The sequence below is a fragment of the Cimex lectularius genome, unplaced genomic scaffold (genome assembly GCF_000648675.2).
Source record: "Cimex lectularius strain Harlan isolate CLEC.00 unplaced genomic scaffold, Clec_2.1 scaffold265, whole genome shotgun sequence".
Classification (NCBI taxonomy): Eukaryota; Metazoa; Arthropoda; class Insecta; order Hemiptera; family Cimicidae; genus Cimex; species Cimex lectularius.
Genome location: NW_019392812.1, coordinates 87777 through 111157, shown reverse-complemented (window position 1 = coordinate 111157; position 23381 = coordinate 87777). Strand labels below are relative to the sequence as shown.

The 23381-nt window shown below is 38.8% G+C and overlaps 2 protein-coding genes across 5 annotated transcripts in view; one reads left to right on the top strand and one right to left on the bottom strand.

Moving 5' to 3' along the window:
- The window catches only part of LOC106662933 (G-protein coupled receptor GRL101-like), a 180730-nt gene that overhangs the window by 139906 nt on the left and 17443 nt on the right, over positions 1-23381 (bottom strand). For 2 of the 4 annotated variants that reach the window (XM_024228258.1, XM_024228261.1), the window contains exon 1: positions 11565-11615. The exons of 1 other annotated variant lie outside the window; for it this stretch is intronic. The gene's annotated coding sequence lies outside the window, so the exon portion shown is untranslated. Of the gene's footprint in view, positions 1-7431; positions 8362-11564; positions 11616-23381 lie in introns of those variants that run through there. One more of the 4 variants, XM_024228260.1, reaches the window with a different exon arrangement.
- Positions 2448-3398, top strand: LOC106662931 (transmembrane protease serine 11G-like). Its single transcript, XM_014387387.1, has one exon. It carries the CDS (start codon positions 2448-2450, stop codon positions 3396-3398), a length of 951 nt encoding a protein of 316 aa, XP_014242873.1.

Genomic DNA, 23381 nt, shown 5'->3' with positions numbered 1-23381 from the left:
ACAGACATCCTTTTTGTCTTTGGGTGTCGGTGGTTTGACAGAAGAGGCGTTTGTTTTTTCTGTGGGAGTTCCAGGCTTCTTACCACAGACATCCTCTTTGTCCTTGGGCGTCGATGGTTTGTCAGAAGAGGCGTTTGTTTTTTCTGAGGGGGTTCCAAGCTTCTTACCGCAGACATCCTTTTTATCCTTGGGAGTCGATTGTTTGTCAGAAGAGGCGTTTGCTTTTTCTGAGGGGGTTCCAAGCTTCTTACCACAGACATCCTTTTTATCCTTGGGATTCGATGATTTGTCAGAAGAGGTTTTTGTTTTTTCTGTGGGAGTTCCAGGCTTCTTACCACAGACATCCTTTTTGTCTTTGGGATTCGGTGGTTTGTCGGAAGAGGCGTTTGTTTTTTTTGTGGGAGTTCCAAGCTTCTTTCCACAGACATCCTTTTTGTCTTTGGGAGTCGGTGGTTTGTCAGAAGAGGCGTTTGTTTTTTCTGTGGGAGTTCCAGGCTTCTTACCACAGATATCCTTTTTGTCTTTGGGAGTCGGTGGTTTGTCAGAAGAGGCGTTTGTTTTTTCTGTGGGAGTTCCAAGCTTCTTAGCACAGACATCCTTTTTATCCTTTGGAGTCGATGGTTTGTCAGAAGAGGCGTTTGTTTTTTCTGTGGGAGTTCCAAGCTTCTTACCACAGACATCCTTTTTATCCTTGGGAGTCGATGGTTTGTCAGAAGAGGCGTTTGTTTTTTCTATGGGAGTTCCAAGCTTCTTACCACAGACATCCTTTTTGTCCTTGGGAGTCGATGGTTTGTCAGAAGAGGCGTTTGTTTTTTCTGTGGGATTTCCAGGCTTCTTACCACAGACATCTTTTTTCTCCTTGGGGGTTCCAGCCTTCTTATCACAGACATCCTTTTTTTCCTTAGGAGTTGCTGGTTTCTTAGAATTTGCGCCAGTTTGTTCTTTGGGAGTTGAAGGTGACTTCTTTTCACAGACATCCTTTTTGTCCTTATGAGTTACAGACTTCTTATCACAGATATCTTTTGTGTTCTTAGGTGTTGCTGGTTTCTTAGAAGTTCGATTTGTTTTCTCTGCGGGAGTTGCAGGCTTTTTATCACAGACACCCTCTTTGTGTTTAGGAGTTGCTGGTTTTTTAGAAGAGACGGTATTTTTTCTTTTACAATCTCCTGGAGTCTTTTGCTTTATGTCGCTCTTTTTATCTTTCATATTTTCTTCTCTAGGCCCTTGTTCTTTGTGTTTTGAATCACCAGTCGACGTGGACGAGCATTGGCCCTGTTCTTCTTTTGCCAAATACCCATATTTTTTCATGTCTTTGTTTTTACTAGGCACGACAGTCCTTTTCACTTTACATTCTTTCTCATCTGCTTCGATCCTGAGAATTTCGATGGTCTCGTTTGCGCCGTATAGCGTCGCGAAAATCTTCTCGCAAGTCTTCTCGTCCAACAGGTCAGCCTCTTCGATGTACAGATGGTAGGTTTTCTGCCCCGAACCATCATCCGACACCCCTGTGAATATACGTATACGCGTATCCGGCTGGCCCCAAGTGGGGTCTTCCGGCAGTTCTGGTATTTCTCCATCACCGCACTGAATTTCTGTTTTTTCTTCCGAAGAAACGTTGAGGGTAGAAGTTTTTTTCCTCTCTTCTTCTTCTATAATAATAAATAGCTCTTTGAAGACGTCTGCAACCGGGTCAGACTGGGCCGTCAAAAGCAGCAAGCCTTCGTTGGCGAGGGATCTCTCGCTTGACTTCCTCCGTGGCAGAACCTGCGACCTGTGTTGTCTCTCTAAGAAAAGTGTCTCGTAGGCGTCAGACGATGCGGTTTCGCTCTCGTAGACCCAGTCCAAAAGGAAAGGGTCCCGTTCTCCTACCATTGCCAGCTTTGATACCCCCGCTTCATCATTCGACAGTTCCCGCAGCTCGAGGACCGAGGGGTCGCACTCTCCCACTCTGCCACCGATGAGCAACGGCTCTTGTTTCGTCGTCTTGGGGAGGCGGTCTTCAGTTTCTTCGGAGACGGAGTTGAGAGCTCTGATGGCATCCTTGGCATCGTCCGAGGCCCGCCGTAGGCTGCCCCTGCACAGGCCGACGAACCTGGTTAAAAGCTTCGACTTGAACATCTCCTATGCCGGTCCCAAAGCCGGCGGCCTCTCTTCAAAGTCCCACCGAGAGCATTTCCACCACTTGGAAATCCACGAACCGAGTTTCATCAAGTCCGGGGTCCGATCCGTGTGTTTAAACGTGTGTTCCAGTTCTGTACTATTTTCCTTTTTTTTTCGCTTTTTAATTTTGAAGCATTTTGTTGATTTTTGATATAAGGAGGAAGCCGTGAAAATGAATTTTTTATTTCTGTTCCTGTAAAACATGTTACAATTAATTTTTCAAACATATGTTCTTCATGGGAAATTGAACAAAAACGGAGTTGATGTTGTAAATCGTAAAAATCTAAATGAGACGTCTCGTGCTCTTGATCGTCGCTCTTTTGACGGAATCGACTTCGGAGCAAATTTATTTCGGCGATACGGCGATCGGGAGGTACAACTTCCTCGCGACCATCACATTCCAGGAAACAGCGAAAGATGTGCCATCACCGACATGCATTGGGACAATCGTCACCGAGTCGAAAGTGGTTACTTCCTGCAGGTGCTTCTCGTCCGTGGGGAATGATATGAGGAAGGTCCGGGTCATCGGCGGCACTGTGAAAATCTATTGGGACGACAACAATCCCGAATCGAGCAAATTCAGGCAGATAAGGACACCGAAATCTTGGAAGCGCCATGATTCCTGCGGCCCGGGGCCGACCCTCGCCAAGGGTATGTGGGAGAAGGACTACACCCTCATCACGCTCAATTTTCAGTTCTTCTTCGGGAAGAATCTCAACTCGGCCGTCTACCTGTCGGAGAACAAGGAAGAGCTCGTGACGAGGCAGAAGTTCTTCAAGAACAACGACCACCGCTTCTGCAAGCTGTGCTGGGTGAGCGGCTACACGGCCACGGATTACCGCAACAACCGGTACAATATATTCAGCTCACAGATGATTTCCCAAGAGGTTGAGATCATAAGCGACGAACTCTGCATCAGGATGTACTGTGGCGAGGGGAAGAACTGCATCGATAAGCAAGTCTTCATGCGGGCTGGACTCATATGCGCAAGGGCGAGGGATCCCAAGTTTATGATCTGCGACGGCGACAGGGGCACCCCGTTGGTCTGCCAAGGGTACGTCTACGGGTATTTCGTCGGCACGAACGACTGCGGCAACACGGAAAAGCCTCTCATCTTTGGAGAACAGTCCGAATTGGTCAGCTTTGTCAATTACAAAGTGCTCAAGTCGTCTGGCATTAAGCTAGACCCGCACCGCTACATTTTCGCCGTGATACTCTTATTTATTCTTATCGACTAATTATTGCCATCTTCATCAATAAAAAGAGTAATTACGGACCGTTATTTTATTTCAATGATGGCACTATATTCACCCCTTGATGTTAGGGAAATATGTTCATACACGAGTTTAGTCCGCCCAGGAACGGATATCCGGAAAAGATCTCGAACAGTCAGTTTCAAATTCTCAATAATTATGCGAAGTTTCGTGAAATTATCACACCTGCGATTGGATGAGTATAAAGAAACAAACAGTATTGTCACGATCGAATCATTCCGTCTGTTTTTTATGTGATACAACTATCGAAATCTATTGATTTGTCCCGATTTTTATCCTAGTTTGAATTTACCGTGTACCACTTGAAAAATCCTTTGACCTCGGACCCTGTCGCGGTGAAGTAAACATTGGAGTTTGTTAAAAAGCGCCCATTTGAGAGGATAAAGCTCAAACGTGTACAAAAGCACCCTGCGACAAAAGGAAGAGTGGTTTTTAAGCTGATTGCTACAGGCCGAACGGCCAAAGCCCTACGCTTGTAATATCCTCGATCGACCCCTATCGGAACCTGTATTGTAACTGTTTTAGTTATTATCGGTTTCATCCCTCGTAAAGACGATTAATTCTCCGTCCAGGTTCGCCCTCAATCACAAAAAAATTTGATGACATCCGTTAGTGGTTCTTTCGAAAACGAGGGATCTGAAATGCTTACATGCTCACTCTTAGATACAAAGAATTCAGTAGCAAAATTAATCTTTTTTTTTAATACAGTTAATTTCCATCTTGGAAACCAGGTGTTTATGCGCAGTGAAGGTGAACCGTTTAATGCAGATAATTTAACAATTGATTAAGATTCAACGTCGTCGGAATGTTCAATTACATTTTCAAATTAAAACAAAATAGAAGTAACCAATGTAATCTTTACGTTTACCCATTACATCAAATTAACATTGTTCGTCTGGTGGGTAGTTTGAATGAGCACTGCAGCTCTACACAGCTTGGCCAAGTTGGTCAAACCCTCCATGGCGTAAAGTAGACATGTGCCGTCTGATTCCTATGACTTCAAATTGATTGAACCTAAACAATGGCGTAATTGTCAATGTCTAATGATTGGTCAAATGTCCAATGTCATCAACGTAGCCGTAATTGCAAGTTGGTCAAACGTCTCGTGACCTCAAAGTAGGCGTGTATCAGCTGGTTAATCCAATAACGATAAAGTGGACGTGACTCTTCTAGTTTGTCAAACGCTCCATGTCGTAATATTTGTGTCGTCTGTGTCGTCGGGTTGATCAAATCTCCAATGACTTCAAAGTGAGCGAACCTAAGCTATGCGGTGATTCTCAAAGTCATCAAAATGGGCATGTTTCAGCTGGTTAGTCTAATTTCCACTGACGTCCAGGTCGGCGTGTATCAGCTGGTTTGTCCCATTTCCAATGGCGTCAAAGTGAGCATGCCTTAATTGTGCGGCACTTCCCCAATGTAGTGAAAAATAGGCGTCGTAGAGTTGAACTTGGGCGTGAACTATGCTAGTTTGGAGCACTTGTTTGTCAAACTCATCAAAATTGGCTTGTGTCTGATGATTGGTCAAATGTCCAATGTAATCAACGTAGCCGTAATTGCAAGTTGGTTAAACGTCTCGTGACGTCAAAGTGGGCATATATCAGCTGGATAATCCAATCCCAATAACGATAAAGTGGACGTGACCCTTCTAGATGGTCAAACGCTCCCTGACGTAATAGTTGTGTCGTCGGGTTGATCAAATCTCCAATGATTTCAAAGTGAGCGAACCTAAGCTATGCGATGATTCTTAAAGTCATCAAAATGGGCTTGTGTGTGATGATAGGTCAAATGTCCAATGACATCAACGAAGACGTAATTGTACGTTGGTCAAACGTCTCGTGACGCCAAAGTGGGAGTGTATCAGCTGGTTAATCCAATCCCAATGAATGGACGTGACTCTTCAGGTTGGTCGGACGCTTCATGACGTAATAGTTGTGTCGTCGGTTGATCAAACCTCCATTGACTTAAAAGTAAGCGTACCTAAGCTATGCGGTAATTGTCAATGTCATCAAAATGGGCATGTTTCAGCTGGTTAGTCTAATTTCCACTGACGTCCAGGTCGGAGTGTATCAGCTGGTTTGTCCCATTTCCAATGACGTCAAAGTGAGCATGACTTAATTTTGCACTTCCCTAATGTCGTGAAAAATAGGCGTCGTAGAGTTGACCGACCTTAGGGGGCACTTGGGCGTGAACTTTGCTAGTTTGGAGCACGTTTCCATTCTAGACGACCGGCAAATTTCGCTATGCGTCCGTATCTTCTCAACTTCATCGTTATATTTCATATTTAAAAACAGAATAAAAAATATGCGACCGAATCGTAGAAATGACGGTTTGTTGTGGGTGTATCGTAGTACGCTCTCCTTTTTCAGATCAAACAGAATTATATATTAAAAAACGGTTATATAAGAGTTGCGCAACGTTTAATATTGCAAATAAGGGGTATTTTTCAGACAAGTGGAAGAAAAAGAAAATAAACGAGGCCGGAAAAGTCGGAAATGTGATACACATTTTAATAACAACCTTTATGTATCACCGAGTAGTACATTCCACATAATTTAAAAACGGGCGGGGGAGTAAATCTGTCCTAAGACGACGGCCAGATTGTATGCAGTATAATTAAAAAATGGAAATTATGGCTACACAAGAGGGCGAAAGTGGGGTTGTGCGAGCATCGGGGAAAGTGTTTTCTTTCACGTTTCCTTCAAGTGGGGAAAGGGGTTGTGAAAAGGGGGTTTAAAAGGGGCCCGGACGTTAGTGCCAATCGCAAAAGGGTGCGGATTTGTTTACACACCTCGTCAAACAGGCGAGCCGTGTATTGATTCCTATTAATGCATTGGCCGTTTCCTCAGGAGGAAAATTGAAAATGAACCCCCGCCCTTTATGACGCCCCGTCTGTCATCAATGACAGGCGCTTCTTTCCTTCCATTTTCAACCCTTTCGCGAAAGAATGCTCGAGGAGTTCATTTCTCCTCAAAATTCAATTATTGAATGTTGTTAAGTTGTTGTGTAGCCACCCCTTTCGGCTTATCGGTGGTTGCTTATTAGTGGGCAAAGCACCGGATATCCGGTTTGAGGCGACGGAGGCTCCCTTAATCAATTTCCCTCGATATTTAAAACTTCAAAACAATCCCAAACCTTAGCGAAATTCATACCAGGCTTATCTCACTTATTTCCAATGTTTTAAAACAATTTCTTTGTGTTAATAATTTACTCATGTTCAGACAGTCACACATACTGCGTACATGGCACGTTTACTACTTATTTGAAGAGATTCAAATTCAGCGCCAGTGAAGGACTTTCCGGGGAAAAAATTAATTAATTTATTAGTTAGAGCAGCGGCGTATCAAGCCGAAGATCGTGGGTTCGAATCCCGCTCGTGCCATTGCCTTCTTTATCTCAACTGAAAACCTTAATTAATTGTAAGATGTTAATTGGTCAAGCGGACCACGAAACTAGTGAATTTAATAAGTTTAAAATTAAGTATACTTCACTAAAGCTCTCCGCGGCCATTTCATTTGTCGCCGAGAATCAAATTGATTACACGACATGTGAAAAATGGCAAAAAGGAGGGAAAACTCAAAAGGTGGGGTTGAGTTGGGAAGTTGGTGTCCGAGTGGATCGAGGTCACGATAGCTCAAGTGGTAGAGCAGCGGCGTATCAAGCCGAAGATGGTGGGTTCGAATCCCGCTCGTGCCTTTGACTTTTTTAACTCAACTGAAAACCTTAATTAACTGTAATTTATAATGTTCATAATAATTAACTTGCCTAATTATATTCATAATCTGAACATTTGAAAGTTAATTTCTGCAATTCTACAGTGTTCAGCGGTCAAAATATTTATACCTAGAAAAAGACTTTTCCGATAATGATGATGGCAGCGTACTGGTAGCACCTTAAAATACATAACTGAATCGTAGATTCCCGGTATAATAACTATATTGTTTACATTTAAGTTTACATTAAGTCGCTCTGGGTGGCTACTCGAAAAATCCTATCTTACCATAAAGTATCCTCCCCTCTTCGCTGACAAGATGGATCTTGGTCCAAATCGGACGAGGAGAAAGCCATCCATTTTGCAGATCACCTTTCCACTGTCTTCACCCCACACGCCAATATCATAGACCCAGATTATGTTCGTCAGATCTAAGAATTCCTAAACTCTCCCCTCCCTTTATCCCTTCCTCCTAAACCTTTCTCTCCGTCAGATGTCCAGTATGCTATACGCCAGCTCAAACGTAAAAAAGCTCCTGGATTTGACTTGCTAACTCCCCAAATCCTCAAACACTTTCCAAAGAAATCCGTAATATTCATAACTTATATATTTAATTCAGTCCTACGCACAACCTATTTTCCTAGTCCCTGGAAACATTCTGTCATCCGTATGATTCCTAAACCCAAAAAACACACACATTGTCCTTCTTCCTACAAACCCATTAGCCTACTACCGATTTTAGGAAAAATCCTAGAACGGCTTATTTTAAAACGTATCCTCCCAATCCTTAATTCTAAAAAAGTTATCCCTGACCATCAATTTGGATTTCGTGACGGTCACTCAGCAGTTCAGCAGTGCCACCGGGTTGTAGATGTTATTTCTGCCTCTCTTGAGTTGGGAAAGTATTGTTCGGGGGCCTTTCTTGATGTGGCCCAGGCCTTCGATCGAGTTTGGCACCCGGGCTTGCTGTTTTTGCTCAAGGACATCCTTCCCTCAACCTATTACCTTATCCTTCGTAGCTACCTCACTGATCGGTACTTCCGAGTCATTGAAGGATCGGCGTCTTCCCCAAACCACCTTCTCCTTGCTGGTGTTCCGCAGGGCAATGTTCTGGCACCCGTACTGTACCAAGTGTACACGGCAGACTTCCCATCCCATCCTCAAACTACCACTCTAACCTTTGCAGACGATACAGCGATCCTCTCAAGCAATTCTGATCCAGTCATTCCAATCGAAACCTTCAAGAACACCTCACACTACTGGAATCATGGTGTAAAAAAAAGACTCAAATTCAACCCAGAAAAATCCACCCACATAACTTTCACCCTCCGCAAAAAGATCCCTCCTCCAGTCTACTTCAATCAAATACCCTTCCCAATTGCGGGCAAGGTGCGTTACCTAGGACTATACATTGACAAACGTCTGACGTGGAATCCCCACACACGACTGAAACGACAAGAAGTTATGAAACGTTACAGAGCACTTTCACGACTTCTTCACAGACGTTCTAACCTACCTCTCTTAAACAAAAGACTACTTTATATCACCATTGTGAAGCCAATATGGACTTATGGACTGGAAGTGTGGGGTTCAGCCAAACATTCCAATATCCTACGCATTCAAAGAGCCCAATCCATCATCCTCAGAAAAATCCTTAATGCTCCCTTTTTGTGTCCAACGACACTACCCATAAAGACCTAGATATTCCTTTTGTCCAAGATGTAACCCACTCCCGTTACCAAAAATTTTTCACAAACCTCCCAACCACTATACATCCTCAAATTCAAATCCTCTCTTCCCGACGAATTCCTTCCAACCCTCTTCGCCGACTAAAAAGACGATGGCCACGGGATCTTCTATCCAGTGACAATTGAATAAAGAATAGTTAGGAGTACTACCGGTGGGTAGTTTCTCCACTCTTGTTTTTCTTAATATTTATTCATACATTATTACTAGATACCAAAATGCAGGTAGTTGTAATATACAATAAAAAGAAAAAAAAAACATTTAAGATAAATTTTCGCCAATTCGATCGAGCCCGTTGTTTTCACAAGGATGCTTTTAATTTTTCTTGTAAAAAAATTCCCGCATCGCCGGGGAATCGGCTAATTTCTGTTTTGAAAAATTCAACATGATATATCATATACTGAAGAAGTTATGTTCCAAATTCTGGCATATTTTTAGGTTTACTAAATTGAAAATGTGAAAGAGGAAATGTGACTATTTAGTGTTCCAAATGATGCCATATTCCTCCTGGGGAGAAAAACACAGCGCAGCAACCATTGTACAGTCCTACAAGCAGTTCTTATTAAAAGTGTAACTCTAAAATGTTTTTCATGGCCAATGAATAAGGAACACCTTTTGAATCCAGAATGGAAGAAAATGTTTCAAGCACACGAATCTCGAAGTTTTAGTACGAACTAAATATATAGAATCAAATCCAATTCACCACAGATTATAAATTGACTATATGTTCAGTTAAGTAATTTTTTATACAGGGTGCCCTTTTTACATGGCCCGGTTGGATTTCTCTTGAACCAATGAGGCTATAAAAAAAAAACATGTTTAATATTTTGTAGTCTAGTTTCAATCTTTTATTTTTTGTTGGAGAAAAATTATACAGGGCATCTCAGGCCCAGTTAAGAATCAAAATTTCAAATACGACCCTATACCTCCTGACACATCATTTTAAAAAATGTTTTACGCTGAAAACAGTGGTGCAATAGGATTTTAAAGTGGTCAAGAAATACAAAGATACGGCAAAAATGTGTGGTGATTAGTGACCGTTAGTAGATAATTATTCAGAAATCGTGAGATGCGGTGTGGTGTGATGTAGGTTTCAGAAAAACATTTTCTTTATCGTGCCAACGTTTCGAACTTTATTGAGATCATCTTCAGGGCCTGGGATTTACAAACATTGTTTAAATTTAACAAATTCACTTTAACTTCAGTTAAACGGACACTTAAAGAAGACTGGAATAATCCAAAATGGCACATGCAGATTCTGCCAATAGGCAGAAGAGACACTAACACATCTACTAACAAACTGCGGTGCTGCACTAGCCCGTAGAGGGAAATGTTTTGGGATGTATAATGTGACCATAGAAGAGCTTCAACCACTGAAACCGGGTCTATTAATCAAGGTTCTTGATGAAATAGGACTCACCGATGTGCTTTAGGCATAGCACGGATACAATAGCTCTTAAAAGGCGCAGTATACTATACCCTGAAAGTATATTTACATCTAGGGTAAAAAGAGAAAGACACACTGCTAAAAGTAACGGAATGAACGAGTCGGTGAAGTGAAGATGAGAAAAATTAAAGGAGGGATGAAAAAAACAGACAGACAGGCAGAATGGTGCGTGCGTGCGTGCGTGCGTGTGTGTGCGTGTGCGTGTGTGTGTGTGTGTGTGTGCATGTGAGATAGAGCGAAAGGTGAATGCGATTGAGTAGACAGATAGTGAGAATGAGACAGTACTGTATAAGAAATTAAAGAAATAATAGAATAAAAGAAAGAATAGGAAAGAAAGAGATATATAAATCGTGAGTCTTATTCTCATTCTTATTTTCTCTCTCTCTTTCTCTTTCTCTTTCCCTCCCTTTCTCATTCTCTATCCCTTTCTCTCTCTCTCTATCATTTTCCTTCTCTTTTTTCTTGATCTCTCTATTTCTTTATCATTTTCAATGTCTTTCCCTCCCTTTCTCACACACACTCTCGCTCTCTCTCTCTCTCTCTCTCTCTCTCTCTCTCTCTCTCTCCCTCCCTCCCTTTCTCTCTCTCCCTCTCTCTCCTTTTCTCTGTCATGTATCAAGCGTATAGAGAGAGAATGAGATAAATAACAGAGGCTCAGATTGGAGTTAGCAAGCTTGATATTCAATCGAATTTCCTTGATTGACTTGGCACTTGACAAAGAGGAGTTCACTGTTGACACGTCCCACACATAACCCTTTAATCACAGCCTATATATCAGTATTCCAAATTGAAATTTAAGAAAAAGAAGAAAATTTGTAAACTCTGAACCTTGGAATGGGCGAGCCTTAGAATAAGACGTACATGTGTTGAATTTTCAACTGGTCATTTGTATGAGTTCATAAATCTCCCAAGGAAAATTTTTATATGATGATTTTTGTCTAGATTTGTAATACTTTTTTTACTAACCTGGAAATAGTGTTTTAATTTTAAAATAGATAATCTGTAGGTTTGTTAATTTTTTTTAAAGAAATCCTAGATTTTCGTTAACCATGTTTTCCCTCTTCCACTTGTTTCTCTGATATTTGTTTAGAATAAATTTATTGAAAAAGGTAAAAACAAATAGAAATTTTTCATTTATTTCCTTTTGTTAGGATTTCCCGGCCATGAAGGTTTCCAAAATGAAAATTATCCTCGGTTTCTCTTTTTTTTTCTATTCTCGTTGACTTACGTGTTCGAGAGGGTAAGATGAGCGGTGGGTTGTTTTCAGCACCGGGGACGGGAACGGACTGAATTCAGACAAGGAGGAAAGCCGACTCGGAGGCGGATGCCGAAGCATGCGCTTCCCGGATCGGCAGATGCTTCAATTTGCACAAAATGCCCTTTGCAATACAGGGAAAATACACAAATGAAGAAAATGGAAAAAAAAAGAAAAACTAAGTTAGAAAACCGTGACTCTTTCCTTTTGTTTTCCATTGGCTTCACTGATTGATACAACCAAAATCCCGATTTCAAGAACAAAAACTAATCAAAACAAGTCTTTTAAAGCAAAATGAATAATACTGTTTGACAAAAAAAAATCGACGGGAAATAGTGCTAAGGGTGGGAAACGCGTCGCCCTCATAATTGACGAAAGGACTTGAATTGTCCGTGAGTAAAATTTCAATAATACAATAGGGTCCGACTAATCTCGCTGGTCGTTACTAAACAGAATATTAATTTCGGTTGTCATTGAGGACAACCCCTTAGGCTGACATGTCTGGCTCGCAGTCAATTTCAGACCGGCTCAAATGAGTTTGTACATTTCCGCGCTCCCGTCGTTGGGGGATTTTATAGAGGAAACTGTATAATTAATTTTATTTTCATTTAACCACTTTTTGGAGCTAATTGCTGCCAATTTGTACCCGATGAAGAAGAAGCTTTAATAAAGCCGCCGACGGACATGTCGTCTTTACGTCAAGCATTACGTCTCGCATCACTGATAAATTACGACAAAATTTCATTGCCGGAATGAAAAAAACGTCTAGACAATCTCTTCTGCCCTTGCCCTTCTTTTAAATGTCTTGAACGCATTTGAAAAATAATTTGAAACTACCCATCCTTCGCATTTCTTGGACACACCCAGCGAGTAGACTGAACCTAGATAACCACGCCCACTTTGACGTCATTGAACTATTTAAAACCACTGACATTCTTAGAAACACTGAAGAATTAATTAAATCATTTAAGATACTACTACTTTGGACAATTGATAGTTTGAGTGCTGACTAATCCCATTTTCACAAAAGGGAACATTAAGCCCTTCCATTCTGCTACGCCAAAGATCGCTTTCAGTTAATATTTTTACTTCTTTGATTTTATTTGATATTATTCTTATTTTTAATCTTTTTTCAAAGGTTAAAGTTAGGCATTTGAGTGGGGATGAGAGTGTCAGGGTCATAAAATTATTAGAGGAAGGATACAGCCAGCGCGAATTTGTCAGGAGACTGAGTGTAAATTACTGTACAATAGGAAGGGTTCTTCGAACTTCACACTGGGCCTTTGTAGATGAAGCCGCCGACGGACATGTCGGTCAAGGTTAATGTCGTCTTTACGTCAAGCATTACGTCTCGCACCACTGATAAATTACGACAAAATTTCATTGCCGGAAATGAAAATAAACGTCTAGACAATCTCTTCTGCCCTTGCCCTTCTTGTAAATGTCTTGAACGCATTTGAAAAATAATTTGAAACGGCCCTCCCTTCGCATTCCTAGGACACGCCCAGCGAGTAGACTGAACCGAGATAACCACGCCCACTTTGGCGTCGTTGATGTATTTGACCAACAGATAATCAAATTTTTGACGCCATTGAACTATTTAAAACCACTTTGACATTCTTAGAAAAACTAAATAATTAATTAAATCAATTAAGATACCACTACGTTGGACAATTGATAGCTTGAGACCCATTCGATATACTGGACAACTGGCCGACGATAGACATCGTTTCATATTCAAACAATTGAAAAAATGGTAATTGTACATTTTTAATTGCGTTAATTTCTAACTTTTCCAACCTTCTTTTTAACAAATCATTGCTAAAATTACACTGCATTTTTATTATATCGGGTTGTCCGGAAAATAATGCAGGATTTTAAGTTTTCATTAAAAAAAATCTATATAAAATATTCTGTTTACGTTTACAGGATTACTCATTTGTATGNTGGAGAAATGTATTGAGAGTATGGGAAATTATTTTGATTAAAGAACATTGCTTTAAAGTAACTAGTTTCTTTTTTTTTTGTTTAATACCAAAATCCTGCATTATTTTCCGGACAACCCAATAATATAAGGTCATATCTCACCGGCCCAATTTAATTTATTTTCCCTTATATCTAATATCTCAAGAGTACTTTTTTATGCAACTTTTACATAACATTTCTTTAATATAAAAATTCCTTCAAATGAGAAATGATATTAAAACACGAAGAGAAGAAGATTTTCTTACAGACTATATGCAATCTTAATAAATTAATATGCTAGAAGATAATAAAAGAAAATTATTTCATTGGTTTCTCGATTAATCATCAATTTTTATTCGCAAATAAAGAACTAGATTTTATGGCAGTGTTGGTAGTCCAAAAGGGGAATTAGTTCTCCAAAACAAGCCGTGATCACAGCATTACAATAAAAACAACCTATATAGTCACTCCCATTTTGATATTATCGGACTATTTGACAAACTCTAAGACATATTCATTTTGAAGTGATTATAACATGGAAATATTCAAGTAAAAAATGACCACTGTGACGTCATTGAAAGAGTTGTTCAACCTACTTGGACCTATCTTGTGACGTCATTGGTTGATTTGACAAACCGGCTTAGACCCATTGTGAAGTTATTACAACAAGTTATTACAACAAAAAATAACTATTGCAAACGCCACCTTGTTTTGCGCAAAATTTTCTATAAAATGAACGTAGCGCAGGTTTGAGTCTTAAGCGGCCCATAGACGATCAATATTATTGCACAATATTTTGGGTTGTGCAATTTAATTGATCGTGTATAGACGATATTGAAAGGTGCAATACATTGCGTGATTGACGAAAAGTTGAAAATATATTGTACAACCTGAAAAATATTGCACCATCTGTTGGCATTATTGCGCAATATCAGTTAGTTTGTGAAGTATCAACAAGTGGAAAATATTGCACAAACATCACTTTCGCCTTCAAACTATTCAAGTTCATTGCACAAACAAAATTTTGTACAATATTATTGAACGTTAAGGGGCAACCGTTAAATATTGTTCAATATAGATTGCACAATAACATTGACCGTCTATGGGCCGCTTTAAGGCTGGGAAAATATGCATTTACAAAGTTGGCCTTTTTTCGTGCAAAAACCAGGTGGTCGGTTATTAATTTAATTTTTAATTTTTTTTTAAATTTATTGGCAGTGTATATATCTCAAATGCTTTTGATTCTGTAAACACTGACCTTCACTTAAATAATATCCACCTATATGGCGGTACATCTGGTCTTCTTCATGCATAATTTCAAAATTATCTTACAGATAAGCTTTAGGCATGTTAAAATTCATTCTTCCCTTTATCATGAATTTCAAGCTTGTTCTGGCTCTCATGTGGGACAGCTTTTGTTTCTTTTATTTATTAACGATTTCTTTCATTTACTAACGATATTCATTCTTCCATTTCTTGTGTTAATTTTCATCTTTTTTCCGTTGATCTTAAAATCTTCAAATTTCGAGTTCGCAAGACTTAATTCTCTTAAGAAAATCACTCTCTTTGGTTCCATAAAAATGATTAGACTGTATAAACCTATGTAATATCTTTCCTTCTTCTTTTCATTTTTTGTCCAAAAATCGCGAAAAATTCGAAAACGGTTTTTGATAGAAAAAAAAGTTTATTACGTGCTCATGGAAAAAACAGATCACGCTCTCTCCCGATTTTCAAGAATGCATAAATTTTGATCCGTTATGTTTTCGCAAATTTTACGCTCTGCACATTTGTGGCGAGGACTTTTTCAAAAAAGTGACCAGGGAAGGGACAATTCTCAATTTTTCTTATTTTCACCTTTTGGGATGCGGAATGCTTCTGCTGCTGTCGATAAACGATAGTTATGCTGTCGATAACTATTTGTTTACTTCATCAAGGGAATTCAATTTTTCTTTCCCATTTCACAGATGTTGTTGCAGTTTGGCTTCGAATAACTTATTGAAACATAAGGTTTACGTATGGTAAAATCGGGAGAGGGAGAGTGATCGGATTTCCCTCAGCAAGTACAAAAAACACGTTTTGTGCCCAAAAATCGCCAAAAACTCGAAAACGGTTGAGAAATCGGACAAAGTGGAAGTTGACCAATTCAAAGCTTATTAAAATTTCCTATCAATTGTTAAAGGGGGTTGCTCCAGGACGATTTTCTAGCTTCTAGCTCAATTTGAAGTTTTCGTAAAAAGTGCAAAAATTGACGCGTTCCAGAATTTTTGAATTTACTCTTGAATGACTGAAGTTAGAGAAATATTTAAAAAAGCCATCTTGTCAGGGTAATATTTCTATAAAATGACACATAGTGCAGGTCTGTGACTTAAAAGGCTGAGAAAAAATTTTCGTGCCAAAACCAGGTGGTCGGTTTTTTGTTTTTCTGTTTTGTCTCAGAGCTTGATTCTGTAAACATTGAACCTCATTTACATAAATTCTACCGATATGGAATATCTGGTGTTCTTTTTGCATGATTTCAAAATTAACTTGAAGATAGGGATTAGACTTGTTAAAATTCATTATTCTTTCCTTTCTTATGAATTTCAAGATTGTTCTGGCACAGATTTATCATGTGGGACAGCTTTTGTTTCTTTTATTTATTAACGATTTCTTTTATTTACTAACGATATTCATTCTTCCATTTCTTGTGTTAATTTTCATCTTTTTGCCGTTGATCTTAAAATCGTTAAATTTTGAGTTCTCAAGACATAATTCTCTTACGAAAATCACTCTGTTTGGTTCCATAAAAATGATTAGACTATACATAAACGCTTCAAAAACTTATGTAATATCTTTTTACTTAGTAGTACCTAATAGTTCCAAAGTTGGCTATTTTTTCGTGCAAAAAAGGTTGCAAAGGTGGTCAGTTTTTTTAAATTTTGATTATCATTCTTATTCATACAGACAAGTCGCTTCAGGACGATTTCCTGCCTGCACAGCTCAATTCGAAGTATTTGTAAAAATTCGCATGTTCCAGAATTTTTGAATTTACTCGTGACTGGCTGAAGCTAGGAAAACATTTAAAAAAGACATCTGAGATAATATGGATTTACAAAGTTGTCCATTTTTCGTGCTAAAACCCATGCATTAAAATTTTTTAATGGGGTGTGAAGATAAATGACAAGTTGATGTTTTCATTCCTATTCCTGCAGATAAGATAAAGTGTTGCCAGTAGGTAAGTTAGTTGTTCGGGAATTATAACAGGAGTAATGATGGTGATAATTGATCGTAAATCAGGTTTTTAAATAATGTGTGGTGATTAGTGACCGTTAGTCGATGATTATTCAGAAATCGTGAGATGCGGTCTGGTGTGATTTAGGTTTCAGAAAAACATTTTCTTTATCGTGCCAACGTTTCGATCTTTATTGGGATCATCTTCAGGGCCTGGGATTTACAAACATTGTTTAAATTTAACAAATTCACTTTTTTCCACATCCTACAAGTATTTGTTAAGTTTAAACGATGTTTGTAAATCCCAGGCTCTGAAGATGATCTCAATAAAGATCGAAACGTCGTTTTTCTGAAACCTACATCACACCAGATCGCATCTCACGATTTCTGAATAATTTTTTAAATAATGTTAGGAAGGGAGAGATAATTTTCCACATTTCTGCGGTCACTAGATTTATAAATGGGTAGAATACAGCTGCGTTTTCGTAAGTTTGTACCTGACTTGTAGACAGGGATTGATTAAATGATATGTAGAGGTCCTAGGATGTTCAAGCTTGTTAAGAAGGAAATTGTATTGGCACGCCCACTTCACGAAGAAATAATTCGGCCGTTTCACATTGGAAATGACTTCTTATAATGGCCTGCTTGGGGGTTTCACCTCGGCCAGTCCGACTAACCAGGCCAATAAAGGCTCCATCAAATCCGACACCGTTCCGAGCCCAAGGGTTAATCGCCTTCCCCGTACATCCTCCCGACGGTGCGATTAACCGGCAACCATCTCCGAGAACATTTTTACCGAGTTCCCACCTTAAATTCCAGGTGTTCAGATCGATATCGGTAAGAAATTTCCTGTACAAAGCCTCTCATGGGAAATTCTATTCAGCTTCGATAGGTTCTGTTCATTTTGATTGATGGCCCTTGCTTTATAAATGAAGGGCGTCTCCGGTCCCAAAGCCCGTCTGCCTCAGGGCTAATATCGACACATTTCCTGTAACTGTTACTATCAACGGATTCCATTGATCGCGTTAATTTGAAATCCGATATTGACGTACAGATGATGGCTTTAATTAAATCGTTAATAAATTAACGTCTTTGCTTAATCGGGAGGATGATTTTGGTTTAACAAGTCACACATAGACAAGCTTTTCGACCGTCTTGTTAACAACGAAGTCACACTACATACAAGAAAAAATAATAATAGATTTTTATCACAAGGTGTTTTCTGTCATCGGTGATGCGTTTGAACAGCCCACTGGTCCGCATAGTCTCGCCATTTGCCGATAAATCACTTTAACCAGACTATCAGACACATAACTGACAAGAAATAAATTTATATTTGACAAAATGAAATTTATCGGGGAACTAGCGTGATTTCGATCGTTCGGTTTCTTTGTCGTTTGACTCCTGTTCTGGGCCATCGGCAGTTCTGACAAAACAGCACGAGCCGGAGGACCGTGCGGGCCTTATATAATTTAAATCGAAGTAAATAGATGTGTATAATATTAACAAGACGCTTAAAACAAAAAAAAGCCAAACAATAATCCTGAAAGGAAGCCCGAGGGCCCAAACTTGCGAAGTGGGAAAAACAGAACAATTACCATAATTTTTTTGCCCTTGAACTTGTGTACATCTAGCCATCTACATTCATTGCTTGATTCTACCGGCCAGGAAGGACACCTGGGCTCTCCATTTGTAACGGGGAAATTCTCAGCTTAACAGACTGTTCCCGATGGTGGTGGATAAAAACCTTACATGGTAAAGCTACCCCTGGAAAAGTCCAACACCATCAGTCCGGAGCATAACGCGCCCTGAGAGCGCAGAAATATCCCCAGCCGACCGTCCACGCGCGGCCCCCCTCCCGGACGCCACCATGCCTCAAGGATGGTTATATATCTTAAATATCTATTTCGTTGTCGGTGATGAATTTGTATTTCAATGCAGTTTGTGTAGTTTAGTATTAAGTTTACCGAGGTGGGGAGTGGGATTTTATATTTCTTGAGCGCTTTAAAAATATGTTATCTTCCGGTAGTCTTCAGCGGGCATCCCAGTATGATGTGGTTTGCGTCCGCCGTTGAGGTATCGTCGCACGAGCATTTGCTTGTTTGTATAATTCCTATCTTATGCAGGTGTGATGAGAGTCTATTGTGGTTGAACCTCAGCCTACATATAGTGGTAAAGAATTTTCTATTTCTTTTGACGTTTGAAAACCACGTTTCTATCGGGAAACATCAAAGAGATCTGGGATATTGTATCGCATAATAGAGTCCTGGTACGCAAGAAATGGCGAGTACGAACAATCATCCAAAAGCAAAGGCATCTGGTACTCTGCCTCCCAACCAAACATCCAGTCTAAACACTTATTATAACAATAGTTTTATATCATTCGCCACATTCGTAATTTTCATATGTTTTTTGCTTGATCACTTCAAGTGAATTGTTTAAAAACCAATTAACTCGTAAATATGCTAGAATAATTTATTTTTTATTATCATAAATTATATACAAATTCCCCTATGCCCTCTTATAGACCAGTAAGCCTACTTTTTAAAAAAAGATGTTGATCGGCCACCGATTGCACCAATCGGTAACGAGGTTTAGATGTTGTTGGATTGCTTCTGTCACTAGGATAGGAATATGTACAATATATTGATAAAAACGTTTTATATCTCTTTGACTGTACAATTTATGTAATTCATTATTTAAAATGGTTTTTTGGCATTTACGTTGTAAGAGAGTTGAACAGTTCTTAATATTTAGTTTAGCAAGAACGAATTTTGGGGTTACATTTAATTTCAGACATTGAGAATTGAACCAGATTGATTTGTTAATTTTTGAGCATGAAAGTCTCATTTTGTAATAAAGATTTAAAAATATTTGTTTATTAGCAGATTTTAAGTAAGTGGAGGTAATGTTGATTGTGTTATAATCCATTACCGCTTTGACTAGCAAATTAATACAAATTATAAATGATGGGGTGAGTGTGGAGTTCAATCCTTTTTAAAAAAGATGGTTCCTGTTCAAATCAAAAAACAAATTAATTAAATATGTTCATTTTTGGAAACGCTATGTAGACGATATTCAACGCACGGTCGGGAACATTAGAGGATCTCGGAGAATTCCTCCAACTAATTAATTCTCTACACCGTAATATAAATTTTACATTGGTAATTAAGATGCTTGTTTGAACTTTTTAGACCTAAAATTGTCCATAATAAACAACCTAATAGAAGTAGGTGTATATAGAAAACCCTACAGACACTATGATTCCAGCGGATTCTTCCCAACCATGGTCTCAAAAGGCTGCTGGTTTCATTTGGCTCATAGACCGTATGTTAAAACTTCCATTAACTCCTGCTAGCTATAAAAAAGAATTAGATACTATTAAAACCATAGCAAAAAACAAAGGGTATCTAGAAATATTTATTGATAGGTTACTAGTTAAAAGAATAAAAAAAATTAACTTTAAAAGAATCAACAATAGTACTCAGCCACCCCGCCATAAATGAATCATTACGTTTCCGTTGTTTGCCATACATTGGTGAATTATCGGAAAAAGTTAGTAAAATTTTTAAACAAGAAGGTTTTAGAATAGCTTATAGAAGTACGGGTCACTAAAAAACATCCTTTCAAAACCTAAAGACAAGGTAGACAACTTGAAAAAGCGGGGTTTACCAACTCAATTGTAATGACTGAATATTAAATATATAGGTCAAACCGGTAGAGAAATAAAAACGAGAGTAAAAGAATATTTGCCTAAGTCGAACAAATTTTCGGAATTCAAGGACCATCTAAAAGAAACAAAACATAATTTCAATTCAAATTTAAATACAACCGTGTTACATAGTTTTAACAAAGGGAGAGAACTAGATTGGTTTGAGAAATTTGAAATTAAAAAATGTAAAATTGAACATGGTGATAAATGCATTAATAATATAACATATTTTGATCTACCTCCCAATTTAAATATGTATATAAATAATATTAAACGTCCAAATAATTAAACTAATTATTCTAATTGTTATTATTTTTTATAATAATTTAATAATATTAAGGTATTATTCTAATTATTTTATTTTTATTTTTTATCTTTAATCACTAATTTACAATTAATTTCTTACAGTATTTACTATTACAATTGTTATTTGGGTTATAATTCCCGCTTTTGAATTGAGCGCCATTAAAAACCCAGCTCCTCATTGGAACGTCGCGTTGGAGGGGGTATCACTTCTGCAATTTTTTTTTTTTTTTTTACGAGGGTTCGCAACAGCAGAGGTTATATCAACCCTCGGGGTGCCGGTGTTTTTGAAAAAAAGCCCATTTGTAAGTATGTCGAGTTCGAATGCAGGGCCGCTGGATTCGAACCCGGGACCTTTACTTACAGTGATGAGCGCCGTGTCAACGCCTAAACCGTTGCGGCCACCGACGCCCCCACTTCTGCAATTCATGTCGAGAGACGTGTTTGTGGAAACCCTTCAACCTGACGATGAGCTAAAGCGCTCGAAATCCGGATTGTTGCGAAACAACTTAATGTGAATAGGAACCATCTTTTTTAAAAAGGACTGAACTCCACACTCACCCCATCATTTATAATTTCCAGTAAGCCTCCTTCCTATTTTATCCAAAATCTTTGAATCTCCTTAAAAGACTAATTCCCATATTCGACTCTAAAAACTTAATTCCTAAGTTACAAATCATAAGTTCGGATTTCGACCTTTCCATTCCACTATTGAACTCAATCAGAGTGTTCGACACGATATCCTCGGCTTTAGAAAACAAGCAATACTGCTCAGCTGTATTTTTGGCATTTGACAGAGTGTGGCACCTAGGCATCCTTTATAAGTTAAAACGTATCCTTCCTCATACGTACTATCTTATCCTGAATGAATCGTTAGTTTAAAGTGAGACTCGGCATCGCTTTTCACCCATCACGCCAATCAAAGAGGGCGTTCCACAAGGAAGTATCCTAGGCCCAATCCTCTATACCATCTGCTGATATGACACGTCCAGCACTGAATATGATCGAAGATAAATCGAATCACTGAAGAAATCCGTAACAAATAACAGCTCTCATGAATAACTCAGGATGTAAAATAACATTATAATGAATATTTTATATACAGGGAATGACCTAGTAGACGCTATGGCATAGGAGGCTAAGAGGCAGCAAAAGGTGATAACAAGAATACCACTTTTACAAATGCACCAAAAAGTTATCTCGAAAATATGGCCGGACAACAGTCATTGGCCAAGTGGGAAAATGAATGGACAACAAGAAATGCTGTAGTAACCAAACTATTTTTTCCTGACGTAAAACACAGAATAGGAATAGAAATATCACGTTAGTTGACCACTATGGCTCTCACAGGGCATGGCAAATACCATTCATATCGTCATCGCTTTAAGATCATCGATCGGCCGAAACTGCAAGCACATTATCTATGACTTTGTTTGAGCCTCAAAAATCAGCGTTCATCAAGGAAGTACACAAATGTTTAATTCTCGGATTTATGTGGCTTTATTATTCAATGATGTAGCTTTTAAAAATAACCAGACCTCGAAGAAACAGGTGTTGTCGTCTGGTAGGAATTTGTTTTGTGAAAAAGGCGATAATAAAATTTGTATTCTTGAACGGACGATTTTTCACCCATCAAAGCTGGCAATCCTCTGCATCAACTACACTGCTGACACACCCACACATCCATACACACAACTTACAACCTACGCGAACGACACCGCAATCTTATCAGCACATTCCATTCCTATCCTAGTGACAGAAGCAATCCAACAACATCTAAACCTCATTACCGATTGGTGCAATCGGTGGCCGATCAACAAGCCAACGAGTTACGTTTACGCTCAATCGTCAAACCTGTCCACCAGTGCACATTAACAACAACACCATCGAACCAAGTTACATTGGTCTTTCTACGTCATCAATCAAACGATCCATACAAATATTACAAACCCTTTCGTGAAGATCTTATCCGAACAATTTCCACTCTAAATTATCCCTATACCCCAACCAGCTACCCCTAACCCTTTCCTCAACATCTCACTCTTACAATCCTCCACGTTGTTTGAAACGACGATAGCCTCGTTCTCTCATAACCCATCCAATTCAATTAAAGAGAATCCCAGTTTGTTTCTCCCCCTACTGCCTCCTAGTCTGACAGATCTGTCAGATTTGTACACAACTATACAATTTGTTCAATGTATATTTTGTACAGATAGCAATAAATGAAATAAATGCATTTAAAAAATATATATTCGACATACAAAGAAAAACAAAAAACGATTTTCTTAATATATACATATAATAAATATAAACAAAGAAATTTTTTTGGTCGTCTTTGGCTATTGGATATAATAATAACGCGAAAAAATAAATTTTTGAAAAACAACCTATTGAAAAAAGTAATAACAATATTAATGATTTAAGATAATAATTTTTGATATGTTACCTTACAATTCAAACATGCAAAGACCTGTATATATTTTGTCTATCACCCAGACTTAAAAGTGGGCTTAGCTCTGCTGGTAGGTATATCGTTCAAAGACGTAAAAGTTGGTGGGTTCCGAGGAGGCATGATTGTTAGTTCACGAATGATACCGAAG